The 18,802-nt window shown below is 43.3% G+C and overlaps 1 protein-coding gene across 10 annotated transcripts in view; it reads left to right on the top strand.

Annotated features, from left to right (window-relative positions):
* The window catches only part of LOC137439963 (dystrophin), a 1,283,433-nt gene that overhangs the window by 1,216,705 nt on the left and 47,926 nt on the right, over positions 1-18,802 (top strand). For all 10 annotated transcript variants that reach the window (XM_078768445.1, XM_078768443.1, XM_078768444.1 and 7 more), the window contains 4 exons: positions 5,403-5,523; positions 6,964-7,226; positions 8,822-8,968; positions 17,297-17,375. In XM_078768445.1, coding sequence (XP_078624571.1) covers positions 5,403-5,523; positions 6,964-7,226; positions 8,822-8,968; positions 17,297-17,375 — 610 coding nt within the window. The remainder of the gene's footprint in view (positions 1-5,402; positions 5,524-6,963; positions 7,227-8,821; positions 8,969-17,296; positions 17,376-18,802) is intronic.

Here is an 18,802-nt window from a genome sequence, read left to right as displayed (position 1 = left end):
CAGGACCAAATAATCACCCTAATCATCATCATCACCATCAGTACAAAATAATCATCCTCATTATCATCAGTACCAAATCATCACCCTCATTATCAGTACCAAATCATCACCCTCATCCATCATCATCAGTACCGATTCACCACCCTTATCATCATCATCACCATCAGTACCAAATAATCACCGTCATCATCATCAGTACCAAATCATCACCCTAATAATCATCAGTACCAAATCATCACCCTCATTATCAGTACCAAATCATCACCCTCATCCATCATCATCAGTACCGATTCACCACCCTTATCATCATCATCATCATCAGTACCAAATCATCACCCTAATAATCATCAGTACCAAATCATCACCCTCATTACCAGTACCAAATCATCACCCTCATCCATCATCATCAGTACCGATTCACCACCCTTATCATCATCATCACCATCAGTACCAAATAATCACCCTCATCATCATCATCAGTACCAAGTAATCACCCTCATCAGTATCACCATCAGTACCAAATAATCACCCTCGTCATTATCAGTTCCAAATCATCACTCTCATCATCACCATCAGTACCAAATAATCACCCACATCATCATTATCAGTACCAATTTACCACCCTCATTGTCATCATCATCAATTTCAAATCATCACCCTCATCATCATCATCAGTACCAAATAATCACCCCAATCGTCATGACCATCAGTACAAAATAATCACCCTCATCAGTACCATCAGTACCAAATAATCACCCTCATCATCACCATAGGTACCAAATAATCACCCTCATTATCAGGACCAAATAATCACCCTAATCATCATCATCACCATCAGTACCAAATAATCATCCTCATTATCATCAGTACCAAATCATCACCCTCGTTATCAGTACCAAATCATCACCCTCATCCATCATCATCAGTACCGATTCACCACCCTTATCATCATCATCACCATCAGTACCAAATAATCACCCTCATCATCATCAGTACCAAATCATCACCCTAATAATCATCAGTACCAAATCATCACCCTCATTATCAGTACCAAATCATCACCCTCATCCATCATCATCAGTACCGATTCACCACCCTTATCATCATCATCACCATCAGTACCAAATAATCACCCTCGTCATTATCAGTTCCAAATCATCACTCTCATCATCACCATCAGTACCAAATAATCACCCACATCATCATTATCAGTACCAATTTACCGCCCTCATTATCATCATCATCAATTTCAAATCATCACCCTCATCATCATCATCAGTACCAAATCATCACCCTCATCCATCATCATCAGTACCAATTTACCACCGTCATCATTATCAGTACCAAATCATCATCAGTTTCAAATCATCACCCTCATCATCATCATCAGTACCAAATCATCACCGTCATCATCAGTACCAAATCATCACCCTCATCCATCATCAGTACCAAATGATCACTCATCATAATCATCATCAATACCAAATAATCACCCTCATCTTCAGTATCAGTACCAAATCATCATCAGTACCAAATCATCACCCTCATCCATCATCAGTACCAAATAATCACCTTCATCATCATCAACAACATCAGTACCCAATCATCACCCTCATTATCATCATCACCATCACTACCAAATCACCACCCTCATCATCATTAGCAGTACCAAATGATCACCCTCATCATTATCAGTTCAAAATAATCACTCTCATCATCATCAGTACCAAATCATCACCCTCATCGTCATCATCATCCTCCTCATCACTACCAAATAATAATAATAATAATCATCATCATCATCAGTACCAAATCATCACCCTCATCCATCATCATCAGTACCAAATCATCACTATCATCATAATCATCATCAGAACCAAATCATCACCCTCATCCATCATCATCAGTACCAAATCATCACTATCATCATAATCATCATCAGAACCAAATCATCATAATCATCATCAGAACCAAATCATCACTCTCATCACCATCATCAGTACCAAATCATCACCCTCATCCATCATCATCAGTACCAAATCATCACTATCATCATAATCATCATCAGAACCAAATCATCACCCTCATCCATCATCATCAGTACCAAATCATCACTATCATCATAATCATCATCAGAACCAAATCATCACTATCATCATAATCATCATCAGAACCAAATCATCACTCTCATCACCATCATCAGTACCAAATCATCACCCTCATCCATCATCATCGTCATCATCATCATCATCATCGACTACCATGAAGGATTGCAGTTGGTCAAACGTGGTTATAGCCAAAACGTAGCAGCTTTTCAGACTCCAAGTTTGAAAGTTTCAGAAAACCCCAAATAATTGATTTGAACAGTTGTACTAGTTTTTCATTCAATGAAATTGGAATTCAAATATGAGTTTTAAAATCAAAATTGTTATCCAGATTCGGTTGCATAATGGTTAGAGGGTCCACTCTGAGTCTGGGAGGTCGACAGTTCGAAACCTGGCCTAGTCATACCAAAGCCTTTAAAAACGGTACGTGATGCTTCCTTGCTTGACGCTCAGCACCGATAACCAGCCATAGGTTGGTAATCATAGCACAAGCCTTGATGGGCCTGAAGGCCTCCTCCTGCGTTGACGTTCCTTGTAAGGAAACTCGAAATATAAACAAAACCGGTTTCCTTTTTCTGTAGTGTTACAAAACAGTTTCCTAAAAGAGGAAAAAACTACCCAGAGCAGAGCAGACACTTTGTCTATGAATTGAGGTTATGATTTGGCTGATGATATCATGATGGTCTCACAACCAGGATCTTGGTGCTTTTGTTCATCTTCAATGTAGCATGCACCGTTATGTGTCTTTGGGATACATGTGCAAGTCTCTTATCTGTTTAATTTCTTGCTGCACGAACATTACATTCTGAAATCTTGCATCACCATGGCACAAACCATCCCGATTATGGCACAAACCATCCCGATTATGGCACAAACCATCCCGATTATGGCACAAACCATCCCGATTATGGCACAAACCATCCCGATTATGGCACAAACCATCCCGATTATTGTACAAACCATCCCGATTAAGGCACAAACCATCCCGATTATTGTACAAACCATCCCGATTGAGGCACAAACCATCCCGATTATGGCACAAACCATCCCGATTGTGGCACAAACCATCCCGATTATGGCACAAACCATCCCGATTATGGCACAAACCATCCCGATTATGGCACAAACCATCCCGATTATGGCACAAACCATCCCGATTATGGCACAAACCATCCCGATTATGGCACAAACCATCCCGATTATGGCACAAACCATCCCGATTATGGCACAAACCATCCCGATTATGGCACAAACCATCCCGATTATGGCACAAACCATCCCGATTATGGCACAAACCATCCCGATTATGGCACAAACCATCCCGATTAAGGCACAAACCATCCCGATTATGGCACAAACCATCCCGATTATGGCACAAACCATCCCGATTATGGCACAAACCATCCCGATTATGGCACAAACCATCCCGATTATGGCACAAACCATCCCGATTATGGCACAAACCATCCCGATTAAGGCACAAACCATCCCGATTATGGCACAAACCATCCCGATTATGGCACAAACCATCCCGATTATGGCACAAACCATCCCGATTATGGCACAAACCATCCCGATTATGGCACAAACCATCCCGATTATGGCACAAACCATCCCGATTATGGCACAACCCATCCCGATTATGGCACAAACCATCCCGATTATGGCACAAACCATCCCGATTATGGCACAAACCATCCCGATTATGGCACAAACCATCCCGATTATGGCACAAACCATCCCGATTATTGTACAAACCATCCCGATTAAGGCACAAACCATCCCGATTAAGGCACAAACCATCCCGATTATGGCACAAACCATCCCGATTATTGTACAAACCATCCCGATTGTGGCACAAACCATCCCGATTATGGCACAAACCATCCCGATTATGGCACAAACCATCCCGATTATGGCACAAACCATCCCGATTATGGCACAAACCATCCCGATTATTGTACAAACCATCCCGATTAAGGCACAAACCATCCCGATTATGGCACAAACCATCCCGATTATGGCACAAACCATCCCGATTATTGTACAAACCATCCCGATTATGGCACAAACCATCCCGATTATGGCACAAACCATCCCGATTATTGTACAAACCATCCCGATTATGGCACAAACCATCCCGATTATGGCACAAACCATCCCGATTATGGCACAAACCATCCCGATTATGGCACAAACCATCCCGATTATTGCACAAACCATCCCGATTATGGCACAAACCATCCCGATTATGGCACAAACCATCCCGATTATGGCACAAACCATCCCGATTATGGCACAAACCATCCCGATTATGGCACAAACCATCCCGATTATGGCACAAACCATCCCGATTATGGCACAAACCATCCCGATTATGGCACAAACCATCCCGATTATGGCACAAACCATCCAGATTATGGCACAAACCATCCCGATTAAGGCACAAACCATCCCGATTATGGCACAAACCATCCCGATTATGGCACAAACCATCCCGATTATGGCACAAACCATCCCGATTATGGCACAAACCATCCCGATTATGGCACAAACCATCCCGATTATGGCACAAACCATCCCGATTATTGTACAAACCATCCCGATTATGGCACAAACCATCCCGATTATGGCACAAACCATCCCGATTATGGCACAAACCATCCCGATTATGGCACAAACCATCCCGATTATGGCACAAACCATCCCGATTATGGCACAAACCATCCCGATTATGGCACAAACCATCCCGATTATGGCACAAACCATCCCGATTATGGCACAAACCATCCCGATTATGGCACAAACCATCCCGATTATTGCACAAACCATCCCGATTATGGCACAAACCATCCCGATTATGGCACAAACCATCCCGATTATGGCACAAACCATCCCGATTATGGCACAAACCATCCCGATTATGGCACAAACCATCCCGATTATGGTCCGACATTTTACATTTGGCAAAAAGCAAATGGCGACTCGATCGTTCGCCCTTTAAAACGAAAGCCTTCAATATAAATGTGCACAATAACCGGTTACACTTTTATATTTCTGTTAAAATAAGTAGAATTGCCTGTTGACAAAACATCACATATCTCTCTTTTTCTTGTCCCCTCTCCCCTTCCTCCCATTCCACTTTCCCTCCCTGCCCAGTTCTTAAAAGTACTGAATGTATGTTTTGGTTTTGATGTTACCACCAAGTGCGACATTCCTTCCTTTACTTGTACCAAGCCCGAGCCTTGTGAGAAATGGCTACCTACAATGAGTGCTCATTTCCTGGGTCTCTTGCAGGTGTTCCGTAACGACGTTAAAGGAAAGGAACCTGCAGTTGTTATGGCCCTGGAGGCATCTCGGGCCCTTCTAGCAGAACAGCCGTGCGAGGGCCCCACAGAGATATTGATGGACCAGAAGGGTGAGGGACATGAGGGGTCACTTCTCTTTTCACAGAGCCCTCACTCTGCACTCGTCACTTTGAAACATTACCTTGTCAGAGGCTGCTGCGGCCATTAAGAAAGCTACTTCAACTACACCATGCATTTCTGTTCCATCATATGTAATAGGCCTCACCAAGTTGGCTGGTGCAAAGATTGAGGAATTTTGTAAATTTCTATTTTCATAGCCTTATTATCTTTTATTGATCTTCTATGTTACACAAAAGCATAAAATGAAAGTACAACTTTTTAACCCTTGGATGCAGTGATTGGTCCTCGGAGGCCCACACGGTTTTTTTTTTGTTGTTGCAAAAACTATGCTGTACAATTTTTTTTTGGAATGAGCCTCATTTTCACTGACTTTCATGTTGTTACACAAAATTCAGTGACATAAATTTAAAAAATTCATTCAGGCTCGTGGGAAAATCTTCATTCTTCACTTATAACCCGGAAATCCGACACGAATGCAGGCCTGGGGCCTTCGAGGCCCTGCATAAATGTTGTTGTACTACTATGTTATATCATTATTTTCTTGATATGAACCTCATTATATGCTCCTATAACTTGGTTACAAATAATTCAGTGACAAAAATATGAAAATTTAAAAACTTTACACGAATACATTTGTGGGGCCTCTGAGGCCCAATGGTTGCATAGGTGTAGGATTTTTGACAGTTGTGGACATATACATTCTAAATAAAAGGATTAGTGAATCATATTTTTTGAGCAAATACTCCTCCATGAGCCTCAACCTTTTAGAGAAAAAAAGTTGAAAAACCAAGAACCAAAATTTTTTTGCAAAAAAAACAAAACAGATTCATTACTTGTATGGGATTCTTCCAAATAATAGGTTCAATGATTCACATTTTCTGAGCAAATACACATCCATGAGCATCGACTTGGATTGAAAAAGGATATGTAAGAAAAAAATGTATATAAAAAAAAAAAACCTTTCAGGAATACATCCGTTGGGCCTTCGAGGCCCAATGGCTGTGTTTATGTCGGATTTTTGAAAGTTGCGGACATATACATTCTAAATAAAAGGAATAGTGAATCATCTTTTTTGAGCAAATACTCCTCCATGAGCCTCAACGTTTTAGAGAAAAAAAGTTGAAAAACCAACAAAAAAAAAAAAATTGCAAAAAAAAGAAAAAGATTAATTACTTGTATGGGATTCTTCCAACTAATAGGATCAATGATTCACATTTTCTGAGCAAATACACATCCATGACATCGACTTGGATTGAAAAAGGATATGAAAGAAAAAAAATGTATAAAAAATAACATTATACGAATACATCCGTTGGGCCTCCGAGGCCCAATGGCTGCGTTTATGTAGGATTTTTGTCAGTTGCATCTAAGAGTTAAATGTGGAATTGTAAAACATATATAGATACTTATTGTCTATGTGCTTCGCTCAGCGGCAGACTTCCTTCCCGAGGAACGTGGACCAGCCCGAAGCCTACGACGTCAGGCCACAGATCTGCAGCAAGGCTGGGAACGCCTGGGCCGCAGGTCCGATGCCTGGCAGCGCCTGCTGGAGGCCGCGCTCGAGAGCTTGCGAGACCTACAGGGCCGTGCCGACAGACTGGCACCGCTGTTGCGACACGCGGAACTGGCACGTGATGCTTGGTTGCCGGTGCCCGACTTGGCCAGCACCCCCGAGCACGTCGCCCCTGCCAGGGTAGGCATTATAGGCCATGGTCGATTGATTTGTCATGAGGATTATCATCTTCTTCGTCATTATCACCATCATCATCATCGCCATCATTAATCTACACCTGCACGTTTAAATTCCCATCTAATTACACATGTTGTGATCATAAAATGTTGTTTCTCTTTGCCCTGCAATTCCCAATCCTCCCCCACACACCCTCCCCCATCTTCTATCCCACCCACCTCCATTTCCACTTTTCTCGCCACGTTTGCTCCTCGCCTTGGCCATAATAGACCATGTTGGAGGCCATTCTCGTAATTGCGCTCGTCACGGATTGGTGGTCAATGCCATCCAAGACTCCCTTCCTTTCCTTGCCCCAGCTGTTAAGGTTAATTCTAGAGGTGCCCCCCAAGCAGAGCCGCTTTCTACCCAGACAGGGTTGCCTTCACTCCAGTACGAGTTTGTTGGTTTTTCCATTCCAGCTGGAGCGACCCTCGTCCCAATGTATCGTGTAGTCCTGGGACCTTTGGATGCATTTGCCAGAATAATTTATGCCAATGACTCGGTCAATCCACGCAAGTTTTATTTGTTATGGATGAATAAATATTTTCCAAACACTGGGAACAGCTCTGCCTTCTCCTTAAATCTTGCGAAGCTTTTTTTTTTTTTTTTGTATACAAGATCGAGGCTCATGTAACAGCTAACATTAATCACACAAAAAAAACGGACACATAAGACGAAATAAAGGGAGCGGGAGACAAGACGGGGAGAGAGGGGGAAGCACACAAGTACAACATTTGAGAGGAGGGACATCGGGAGATCTGTGGGAGGGCGAGGGCTTGGGGGGAGGAGGCATGGAAATGGGTGTGGGGTGATTGGAGAGGTAAAAATACACATGGACACAGCTAGGACTTCCAGAAAAGAAGTCGGTAAAAGTTGAGTTGATTATTTTTCAACGGCTAAGAAGTTGAGTGCAAAATTTCTTTCCTTTATCGCATTTTTATTCATAGTTTCTGTGAGAAATGACCCTTTGATTTCATTTACCGTTCATCTCAAACTCGTAGTCAAATTCGTACATAAATCGTCAGGACAGAGATATTCGGAGATGTCAGTAATACTTGTACATTAATTACAAAGACATTGGGCAGAAATATGGCAAATGGAACTTGGATCCCCTTATCAAGAGCCAAAGGTTCATGTAGGAACACCAACGGACCAACCTTCGTGACTAAATTTCAGGTTTTCATGGAGAGGCCAAGTTGTACAATTGGGAAGCTTGCATCCACTAAAGTAGATACACTTTAAACAATAAAACTACTGTGTAAGTCATTGTACACGTTATCGTTATCACCACCACATAATCACATCCCAAAGCAGACACATCCTATGTCGTTCTACGTCTTTCTTTGGGCTACAAGGCCAGAGGCTTTGAATCCCTATCTTTCATACTGCTGCCTTCAACCAGATTACAGCCCTAACCCGTGAGATGGCAATGCGGTGACGTCACCATTAGGCCGCCATATTCGTTTGAGCTTACCTCCGTGCAATTACTGTTGAAAAACTAGGCAGATGAACTCAGCATGTGTGTAGAAGACCTTTATGTGTCATGTTGGGTTGTGTAGGCCCTGCGTGCAGAAGTAGCTCCTCTACAAGATGACTTGCAGCAGCTGAACGAAGCAGCAGAAAAGTTGCACCAGCTCGAGGTTCAGTTGTCACCTGCAAATCTACACCGTCTTGAAGACCTCAACATTCGCTGGAAACGCCTACAGGTGACATCAGCAGTTATTTTTTGTTACATTGATCTTCTTTGATTGCCTTTGTCACCTTTGTTGCTTCTAAAACACAGTAACGGCTTTGTCGTTAAACCTGAGGACCGTGCAGTGGCCTTACTAATGCCTGGATATATGATAAATATGTCCGTAAACATGATAAATATGTCCGTAAACATGATAAATATGTCCGTAAACATGATAAATATGTCCGTAAACATGATAAATATGTCCGTAAACATGATAAATATGTCCGTAAACATGATAAATATGTCCGTAAACATGATAAATATGTCCGTAAACATGATAAATATGTCCGTAAACATGATAAATATGTCCGTAAACATGATAAATATGTCCGTAAACATGATAAATATGTCCGTAAACATGATAAATATGTCCGTAAACATGATAAATATGTCCGTAAACATGATAAATATGTCCGTAAACATGATAAATATGTCCGTAAACATGATAAATATGTCCGTAAACATGATAAATATGTCCGTAAACATGATAAATATGTCCGTATACATGATAAATATGTCCGTAAACATGATAAATATGTCCGTATACATGATAAATATGTCCGTAAACATGATAAATATGTCCGTAAACATGATAAATATGTCCGTAAACATGATAAATATGTCCGTAAACATGATAAATTTGTCCGTAAACATGATAAATATGTCCGTAAACATGATAAATATGTCCGTAAACATGATAAATATGTCCGTAAACATGATAAATATGTCCGTAAACATGATAAATATGTCCGTAAACATGATAAATATGTCCGTAAACATGATAAATATGTCCGTAAACATGATAAATATGTCCGTAAACATGATAAATATGTCCGTAAACATGATAAATATGTCCGTAAACATGATAAAAATGTCCGTAAACATGATAGATTTGTCCGTAAACATGATAGATTTGTCCGTAAACATGATAGATTTGTCTGTAAACATGATAAATATGTCCATAAACATGATAAATATGTCCGTAAACATGATAGATTTGTCTGTAAACATGATAAATATGTCCATAAACATGATAAATATGTCCGTAAACATTACCAAACTTCCAAAATCTTGTTTATCATTTCTAAAAAAAAAAAAATTAGATAATTTTCGCAAAGTCCCACAGGTTGTGTAAGCATGAAATGTATTTCCAGCAATTACCCTGATTTGGATGTACCATACTCTGTTACAGAGCCCAGTGCTGCCAAAGCAGTTTCTCAGTGGGTTATCCGGGGGATTTGTAATTTGTTCATTTTGCCGCTGGCAATGGCTGGCCTACTCTTGGTGAAGGATACCTGGGATCTTCAACGTCCACCGACTAATGCCGACAGGCAGGACGCCCTGTTCAACGTCCGTCCATTGATAATAATAATAATAATAATGCATTTATTTTATATAGCGCTTTTCAGGAAGCCCAAAGACGCTTTGACAGACTGCAAAACATAATGCATAGCAAAACATAAAAACAATTGCAAAAAAAAAGAATCAATAGGGAAATATTCAAAGCACAAAGGAGGGAGAAGGAGAGGAGATAGTCAGGGGTTAGATGCTGTGGGTTAAATGTTGAATGCAGTGTTGAACAGGTGGGTCTTGAGTGATGTTTTGAATGTGGTGAGTGAGGAGGAGTCTCTGATGGTGTGAGGTAGCGAGTTCCAGAGGGTGGGAGCAGCGATGGAGAAGGCCCTGTCCCCCCAGGATCTAAATTTGGTCCGGATGGGGGGGGTCAGGAGGTTGGTACCAGCAGAGCGGAGGTTGCGGGTGGGAGTGTGTCTGGAGAGGAGGTCAGCCAGGTAGGATGGGGCCAGGTTATGGAGGGCTTTGTAGGTCAAGAGGAGGATTTTGTACTGGATTCTCTGGGAGATGGGGAGCCAGTGAAGCTTGTAAAGGACGGGGGTGATGTGGTCACGGGTCCGGGAATGGGTGAGTAGACGGGCAGCGGAGTTCTGAATGTATTGGAGTTTATTGGTGATTGTTGAGGGTGAACCATAAAGGAGGCTATTGCAGTAGTCCAGACGGACGGGAAGTGATGAAGGCGTGGATGAGGGTTTCTGCAGCCACGGAGGAGAGGGATGGACGGAGACGGGCGATGTTTTTCAGGTGAAAGAAGGCTGTCTTTGTGATCTGTTTAGTGTATTTGTCGAAGGAGAGGGTTTGGTCAAAGATGATGCCAAGATTCCGGATGTGAGGGGAGGTGGATACTGGGAAACCGTCGATGTTGAGGGCAAAGTTATGGGTGGACTTGGTGAGCATTTTTGGGCCAATGATGATTATTTCAGATTTATCACAGTTAAGTTTGAGGAAGTTGATTTGAAGCCAGGATTTTATTTCAGTGATGCAGTTTGTCAGGATAGAGTGGGTGGCGGTGGAGATGGACTTGGTGGAGATGAAAAGCTGGATGTCATCGGCGAAGCAGTGGAATTGGAGACCATGACGGCGGATTAAGTGACCGAGGGGGGACAGGTAAAGGATGAAGAGGATGGGGCCAAGAACTGAACCTTGGGGGACACCTTGGGGGAGGGGAGCAGTGGGGGATTTGCAGTTATTGATGGAGATGAACTGACGTCTGTCAGAGAGGTATGATTTAATCCAAGAGAGGGCAGTGCCGGTAATGTTAAAGGTGGTTTCAAGTCGGGTGAGGAGGATGGTGTGATCGATGGTGTCAAAGGCGGCGCTGAGGTCGAGGAGGATGAGAATGTTGAGGTTGCCAGCGTCAGAGGAGAGGAGAAGGTCGTTGGCGATTTTGAGGAGAGCAGTTTCAGTACTGTGGTTGGAGCGGAATCCGGATTGGAATGTTTCATACAGGTTATTGGCAGAGAGGTGATGTTTGAGTTGAGTGGCTACAGCGCGTTCCAAAACCTTTGACAGAAAGGGTAGGTTGGAGATGGGTCTGAAGTTATTTAGGGTGTCAGGGTTTAGTCCAGGTTTTTTCAGAATGGGGGTAACAGCAGCAATTTTGAGGGATGGTGGGACGATGCCTGTAGACAGGGAGGAGTTTATTGTTGCAATGATAAGTGGAGAGAGAGCAGGAAGGGAGGCCTTGACAAAGCTGGAGGGGATGGGGTCAAGAGTGCAGGTGGCAGTTTTCATTCCGATGAGGAGTTCAGAGAGGTCAGTAGGGGAGACTGGGGAGAATTGAGACAGGGGATGGCAGGATAAGGGGGGGCAGGTGGTTTGAGGGGGAGCGGGTGCGGCGGTGGTCAAGCTGTTGTAGATGTTTTCAATTTTGCGTTGGAAGAATGAAAGGAAGGAGATGCAGTTGTCTATTGTGAATGACTGGGTGGTGGTGTCCAGGGGGCTGAGGAGTTTGTTTATTGTAGAGAAGAGTGCTTTTGGGTTTCCGGAGCCAGAGTGGATAATTTGAGAGTAGTAGGCGGAGCGGGCGCGGGAGAGGGCATCTTTATAGTGTTGTATGTGGTCCTTGTAGGCCTGGGAGTGAACTGTGAGACCTGTTTTATTGCGGAGTCTTTCAAGTTGGCGAGCACGAGTTTTCATCAGGCGGAGTTCAGGGGTAAACCAGGGAGCAGAATGGGTGAAAGAAACTGTTTTGGTTTTTATAGGCGCAAGTTGGTCAAGGCAGGAGGAGAGAGTGTGGTTGTTGTAGTCAGTGAGGTCAGAAGGGGTGTGGAGGTCAACGAAGGGAGAAGTGGACATTTTTTCAGAGAGGGTCGATGAGAATGAGGTAGGTGAAAGAGCGTTTAGCTTACGGAAGTTGATAGTGCGATAATGCCTTGGTGCTGGGGTGGGGATGTTGATGGTCAGAGTGATGGCTAGGTGGTCAGAGAGAGTGAGGTCGGAGCCAGAGAGATGGTGCAAAATTAGTCCAGTAGAGCAGACAAGGTCCAAAATGTGACCACGGTTATGGGTAGGAAAGTTGACATGTTGAGTGAGGTTAAAGCAGGTGAGTAAATCAGTGAAGTCAGTGGTTAGCGTGGAGTCAGTGGAGTCCATGTGGATATTGAAATCACCAAGGAGGAGGATTGAGGGGGAGAGGGAACATAGCTGGGTCAGAAAGTAGGAGAAGTCAGACAGGAATGATGGGTGTGGTTTGGGAGGGCAGTAGACAACAGCCATGACTGACTGTGTGTGACCAGAGAGTTTAAAAGCCAGGTGTTCAAATGATGGAGCAGATGAGATGGAGATGAGGTTGGTCTTGATGTCTTGTCGGTGAATAACGGCAATTCCACCACCTCGGCCCTCCGAGCGTGGTTTATTGATGTAAGAATATCCATTGGGTGTGGTGAGGTTGAGCGTGTAGTAGTCCAGTGGTTGTTGCCAGGTCTCAGTGAGACAGAGAAAGGCCAGTTTATTTTCCAGGATGTAGTCGTTCAGGATGAGGCATTTGTTGTTGAGGGACCGGGTATTGAACAGGGTGAGCTTGATGTTGTTTTGTACGGCGGGTATGAATCCAGGTGATTTGGCCAGGGTTCGCAGACAGGAGGTGCGATTTTGTGCGTTGTTGTGACCAGGTGTGTTGGGACGATGAGTGGGAGTGCGCTGAGCCGACCAGAGGATGGGGATGGAGTGACCTGATTGTAAATAAACAAACTTACGACCGGAGCCACGGTGAATGTACCTGGGTCGACGCAGGAGTCCATTCGATTTGATTGCAGAGATGCATGATGGGGTGGAGCGGGTTTTAAGCAGGAGAAGCCTTGCGGCGGAGTACCGCAGAGCCATGCCAGCAGGAGCGAAGGGATGAGCACGAGGCCAAGGGTGAGGAGGCGAAACAATCGTCACAACCCACGGGAGTGGGCCCGAGGAAACAGCGAAGGAGCCGAGCAGGTGAAGCCAGGAGCAGAGCCGGGACCATGCAGAGGGCAGACAGGAGCGAAGAGACGAGCACGAGGCCAAGGTTGAGGAGGCAAAGCGGCAAATGCAGCAGCAAACGACCACCGCCGCTAATCAAGATCACGGCGGCAAACCGCCACCACCGCCGCTGCAAACAATGGGCACAACCCACGAGAGTGAGCCCGAGGAAACAGCGAAGGAGCCGAGCAGGTGAAGCCAGGAGCAGCAGAGCAGAGCCGGGACCGTGCAGAGGGCAGACTCAATGGCCAAAAATCCGCCACGACCACCAGGAAAGCAAGATACGGACAATGGTCCAGTCAGAGAAGCGGCGAGCAAGTGACGCCAGCGTCCTCTCACGACCGGACCCGGATGAATCACCGGATGTGAAACACCGAGTTGATAGTCTGTAACTGGGTCGGGATTCGAACCCAGGCTGGACCGCTTAAAGACGAGTGTTCGTACCTGAAGGCAATTCTGCTAACGACAATTATTGTTATAATATGGGTTCCGTTTCTGGGGTTCCTTAGTCGCCATCTTCTCTGTTCTGAGATACCTGTTCCTTCAGAAGCTGAAGATGCCTGTTCCAGAAATATCTTGTGTAAGAGTTTTTGTTCATTTGTTGTAATGTTTTTGCCCGTCTCGTTGAGTACCTTTGCAGGTGTGTTCTTGAAGTCCTCATCTGGGTCTATTACTGTGTTTCCTCCCTTTCCCTCTTTTTCTGTTCATCCATTCCCCTTGTTGTTCATTCATTCCCTTTGATGTTCGTGCATTCCCCTTGTTCATTCATTCCCCTTGTTCATTCATTCCCCTTGTTGTTCATTCATTCCCCTTGTTATTCATTAATTCCCCCTGTTGTTCATTCATTCCACTTGTTGTTCATTAATTCCCCCTGTTGTTCATTCATTCCACTTGTTGTTCATTTATTCCCCCTGTTGTTCATTCATTCCCCTTGTTGTTCATTCATTCCCCTTGTTGTTCATTCATTCCCCTTGTTGTTCATTCATTCCCCTTGTTGTTCATTAATTGCCCCTGTTGTTCATTCATTCCCCTTGTTGTTCATTCATTACCCCTGTTGTTCATTTATTCCCCTTGTTGTTCATTAATTCCCCCTGTTGTTCATTCATTCCACTTGTTGTTCATTTATTCCCCTAGTTGTCATTCATTCCCCCTGTTGTTCATTTATTCCCCTTGTTGTCATTAATTCCCCCTGTTGTTCATTCATTCCCCTTGTTGTTCATTCATTCCCCTTGTTCATTCATTCCCCTTGTTCATTAATTCCCCCTGTTGTTCATTCATTCCCCTTGTTGTTCATTCATTACCCCTGTTGTTCATTTATTCCCCTTGTTGTTCATTCATTCCCCTTGTTGTTCCTTCATTCCCCTTGTTGTTCCTTCATTCCCCTTGTCGTTCATTCATTCCCCCTGTTGTTCATTCATTCCCCTTGTTGTTCATTCATTCCCCTTGTTGTTCATTAATTGCCCCTGTTGTTCATTCATTCCCCTTGTTGTTCATTCATTCCCCTTGTTGTTCATTAATTGCCCCTGTTGTTCATTCATTCCCCTTGTTGTTCATTAATTACCCCTGTTATTCATTTATTCCCCTTGTTGTTCATTCATTCCCCTTGTTGTTCATTAATTGCCCCTGTTGTTCATTTATTCCCCTTGTTGTCATTCATTCCCCCTGTTGTTCATTCATTCCCGTTGTTGTTCATTTGTTGTAATGTTTTTGCCCGTCTCGTTGAGTACCTTTGCAGGTGTGTTCTTGAAGTCCTCATCTGGGTCTATTACTGTGTTTCCTCCCTTTCCCTCTTTTTCTGTTCATCCATTCCCCTTGTTGTTCATTCATTCCCTTTGATGTTCGTGCATTCCCCTTGTTCATTCATTCCCCTTGTTCATTCATTCCCCTTGTTGTTCATTCATTCCCCTTGTTATTCATTAATTCCCCCTGTTGTTCATTCATTCCACTTGTTGTTCATTAATTCCCCCTGTTGTTCATTCATTCCACTTGTTGTTCATTTATTCCCCCTGTTGTTCATTCATTCCCCTTGTTGTTCATTCATTCCCCTTGTTGTTCATTCATTCCCCTTGTTGTTCATTCATTCCCCTTGTTGTTCATTAATTGCCCCTGTTGTTCATTCATTCCCCTTGTTGTTCATTCATTACCCCTGTTGTTCATTTATTCCCCTTGTTGTTCATTAATTCCCCCTGTTGTTCATTCATTCCACTTGTTGTTCATTTATTCCCCTAGTTGTCATTCATTCCCCCTGTTGTTCATTTATTCCCCTTGTTGTCATTAATTCCCCCTGTTGTTCATTCATTCCCCTTGTTGTTCATTCATTCCCCTTGTTCATTCATTCCCCTTGTTCATTAATTCCCCCTGTTGTTCATTCATTCCCCTTGTTGTTCATTCATTACCCCTGTTGTTCATTTATTCCCCTTGTTGTTCATTCATTCCCCTTGTTGTTCCTTCATTCCCCTTGTTGTTCCTTCATTCCCCTTGTCGTTCATTCATTCCCCCTGTTGTTCATTCATTCCCCTTGTTGTTCATTCATTCCCCTTGTTGTTCATTAATTGCCCCTGTTGTTCATTCATTCCCCTTGTTGTTCATTCATTCCCCTTGTTGTTCATTAATTGCCCCTGTTGTTCATTCATTCCCCTTGTTGTTCATTAATTACCCCTGTTATTCATTTATTCCCCTTGTTGTTCATTCATTCCCCTTGTTGTTCATTAATTGCCCCTGTTGTTCATTTATTCCCCTTGTTGTCATTCATTCCCCCTGTTGTTCATTCATTCCCCTTGTTGTTCATTCATTCCCCTTGTTGTTCATTAATTGCCCCTGTTGTTCATTCATTCCCCTTGTCGTTCATTCATTCCCCCTGTTTCACCACCGTTGCTTTTGCCTCTCTCACCTTGCTGCTCTTACATGATCCTTGATATTGCAGCAAAATCCCTTTTAAATTCACCTTGAGGCTATTTCACTCTTCATCCACACCTCATCGCCCACTTTAGCCCTTCCCCTCATCCTTTTCCTCGCTCCATTTCCCCAATGCTAGGATTTTGTAGTTACGGCAGAAGGAAGACGAGAAAACTTGTTGAAGTCGTGTTTCCAAACTATTCTCCACCATCACAGGACTCAGAACTCGCCTCCACTCCACTTTGTCGAATTACTTTTGTTCACCGCTCTCCCGCTGTGCAACCACAGCCCAACTCGTGAGCTCTGGGATTCATTAAAATGCTCCGCTTCACAGCGGCGCTGGTATTAGGATCTGAGGGAGAACCCTGGGGCCCACTGACAAATACTTTGTCGGTGTGCCAACCTCACGTGTGCACTAAGAAAACCCCTGCACGGATTCTCGGAATGTGTTCCCTTTAAAAAGCCGGAGTTAAATACATGTGAAAATGGCACCAGCGAAAGCCGCGCAAGATGTTTCACAATTTCAGCACATATCGTTTTTATATGGCCTAATAGTGTGACCCGGCCTAATAGTGTGACCCTTGGTGCTTTGTCTCAGGTTTGCATTGATAATCGGCTGAAACAGCTCCTCGATGGCCACCAAGAATCCGGCCCGCTTTCCCACAGCATACTTTCAGGTATGCATATTATGTTGTGTTGTTCTGTTAGCTATTTAGCACCCTTTTCTTTAACAGGAATAACAAGAAAAAGAGCGATCAGAGATTGCAAACCCTCGCCAGGATGTATTTTCAGTGGTTTTTAAGGCTTTTGTGTTAAAACAAATATGACGTAATCATTATTTTTTTTCTAAACTAATTTATTCCGAGATTATGCTCAAGAAATTTCATCTTGATCGGATGAAGTTTTGTACTTGTCGAATTATGACGTCATAATGGAGGCACCTATGACATCATCATTAACATGTTTTATTCCCCATGGAGAGTTCTTTACAATGAGCCATCTCTCAATTTTTTTCTATTCAGCGCTTTCGGAGATATAGAGGTGCAAAGGTTTTTGGTTTTTCCAAGATGGCGGCCGAACCACGTGCCTGATGACGTCATAATTATCATTAAAAAATTATGCAGGTGGAGTTGCACCTATGGTGAAAATTTCCTGTCAATCGGACCAACGGTTGCAGAGAAAACCCTATTTATTCTGTGCGGACAAACAAACAGACAAACAAACGGACTCAAATGCAATAATCTCTCCTCTGGCGAGGGTAACTAGAACGGTACTTAGAATAGTGCATACCTCTGCCAGGCTGAACAGTTTACGTTTTGTATACCAATGAAAGGCCAGATCTGCTGACCTTAACCAAAATCTAATGGGCTTGTTCTTGTCGCCTCCCCAACTCATCGACGTAGTTTTGTCATAACCCCCCAGAACTTTTTGAAATATTGTGATATATATATACTGTATATATATATATATATATATATATATATATATATATATATATATATATATATACAGACTTGGCATTTAATATGGAATTTTTTTTTTCTTGACTTGGGTTTACTTTCTGAACTCAGTATATCAATCTGGTGAGTTTATTTTACCCTTCGGTGATGTCTTTGTTGAAAGAACCATGTCACTGATTGTCTTTCGCAGCAAGAAGTCAATAACAGGATTATATCACAGGTGGCGTGACAAAATGTAAGGACAGGTACATTTGACGATTGGCTTCACATTCGGGTATATAAGGGTTGTTGCGTTCTGTATTAGTGGAAAACAACTGCTGCACGTCTACTAAAGTTATTGCCGCTTCCTCTGGAGATGGTCCGTCAACTTGACAATGCTGTTTGTCATGGAGTGGTGGCTTTACGAAATTCTGGCATGAAACAGCATGCTATTGCTCGGCAGTATGGCATCACTCAAGGTCAGGTGTCAAAGATCCTGAAACGAAATGCTCAGAGGGGTGTCCCTACTCCAATACCGAGGCCAGGACGTCCACGCAGAACCACAAGGAGAGATGATCGCCAGCTGCACCGGTTAGTCTGCAATGGCCGTACCAAGTCAGTTAATCGGCTTAGGGCTGAGTGGCAGCAACTGACAAATGTGCCTG

The sequence above is a fragment of the Myxine glutinosa genome, chromosome 14, assembly GCF_964187855.1.
Source record: "Myxine glutinosa chromosome 14, kmMyxGlut1.1, whole genome shotgun sequence".
NCBI classification, from domain to species: domain Eukaryota; kingdom Metazoa; phylum Chordata; class Myxini; order Myxiniformes; family Myxinidae; genus Myxine; species Myxine glutinosa.
Note: the sequence above shows the minus strand (reverse complement) of the source record. Positions and strands in the feature narration are given on the sequence as shown.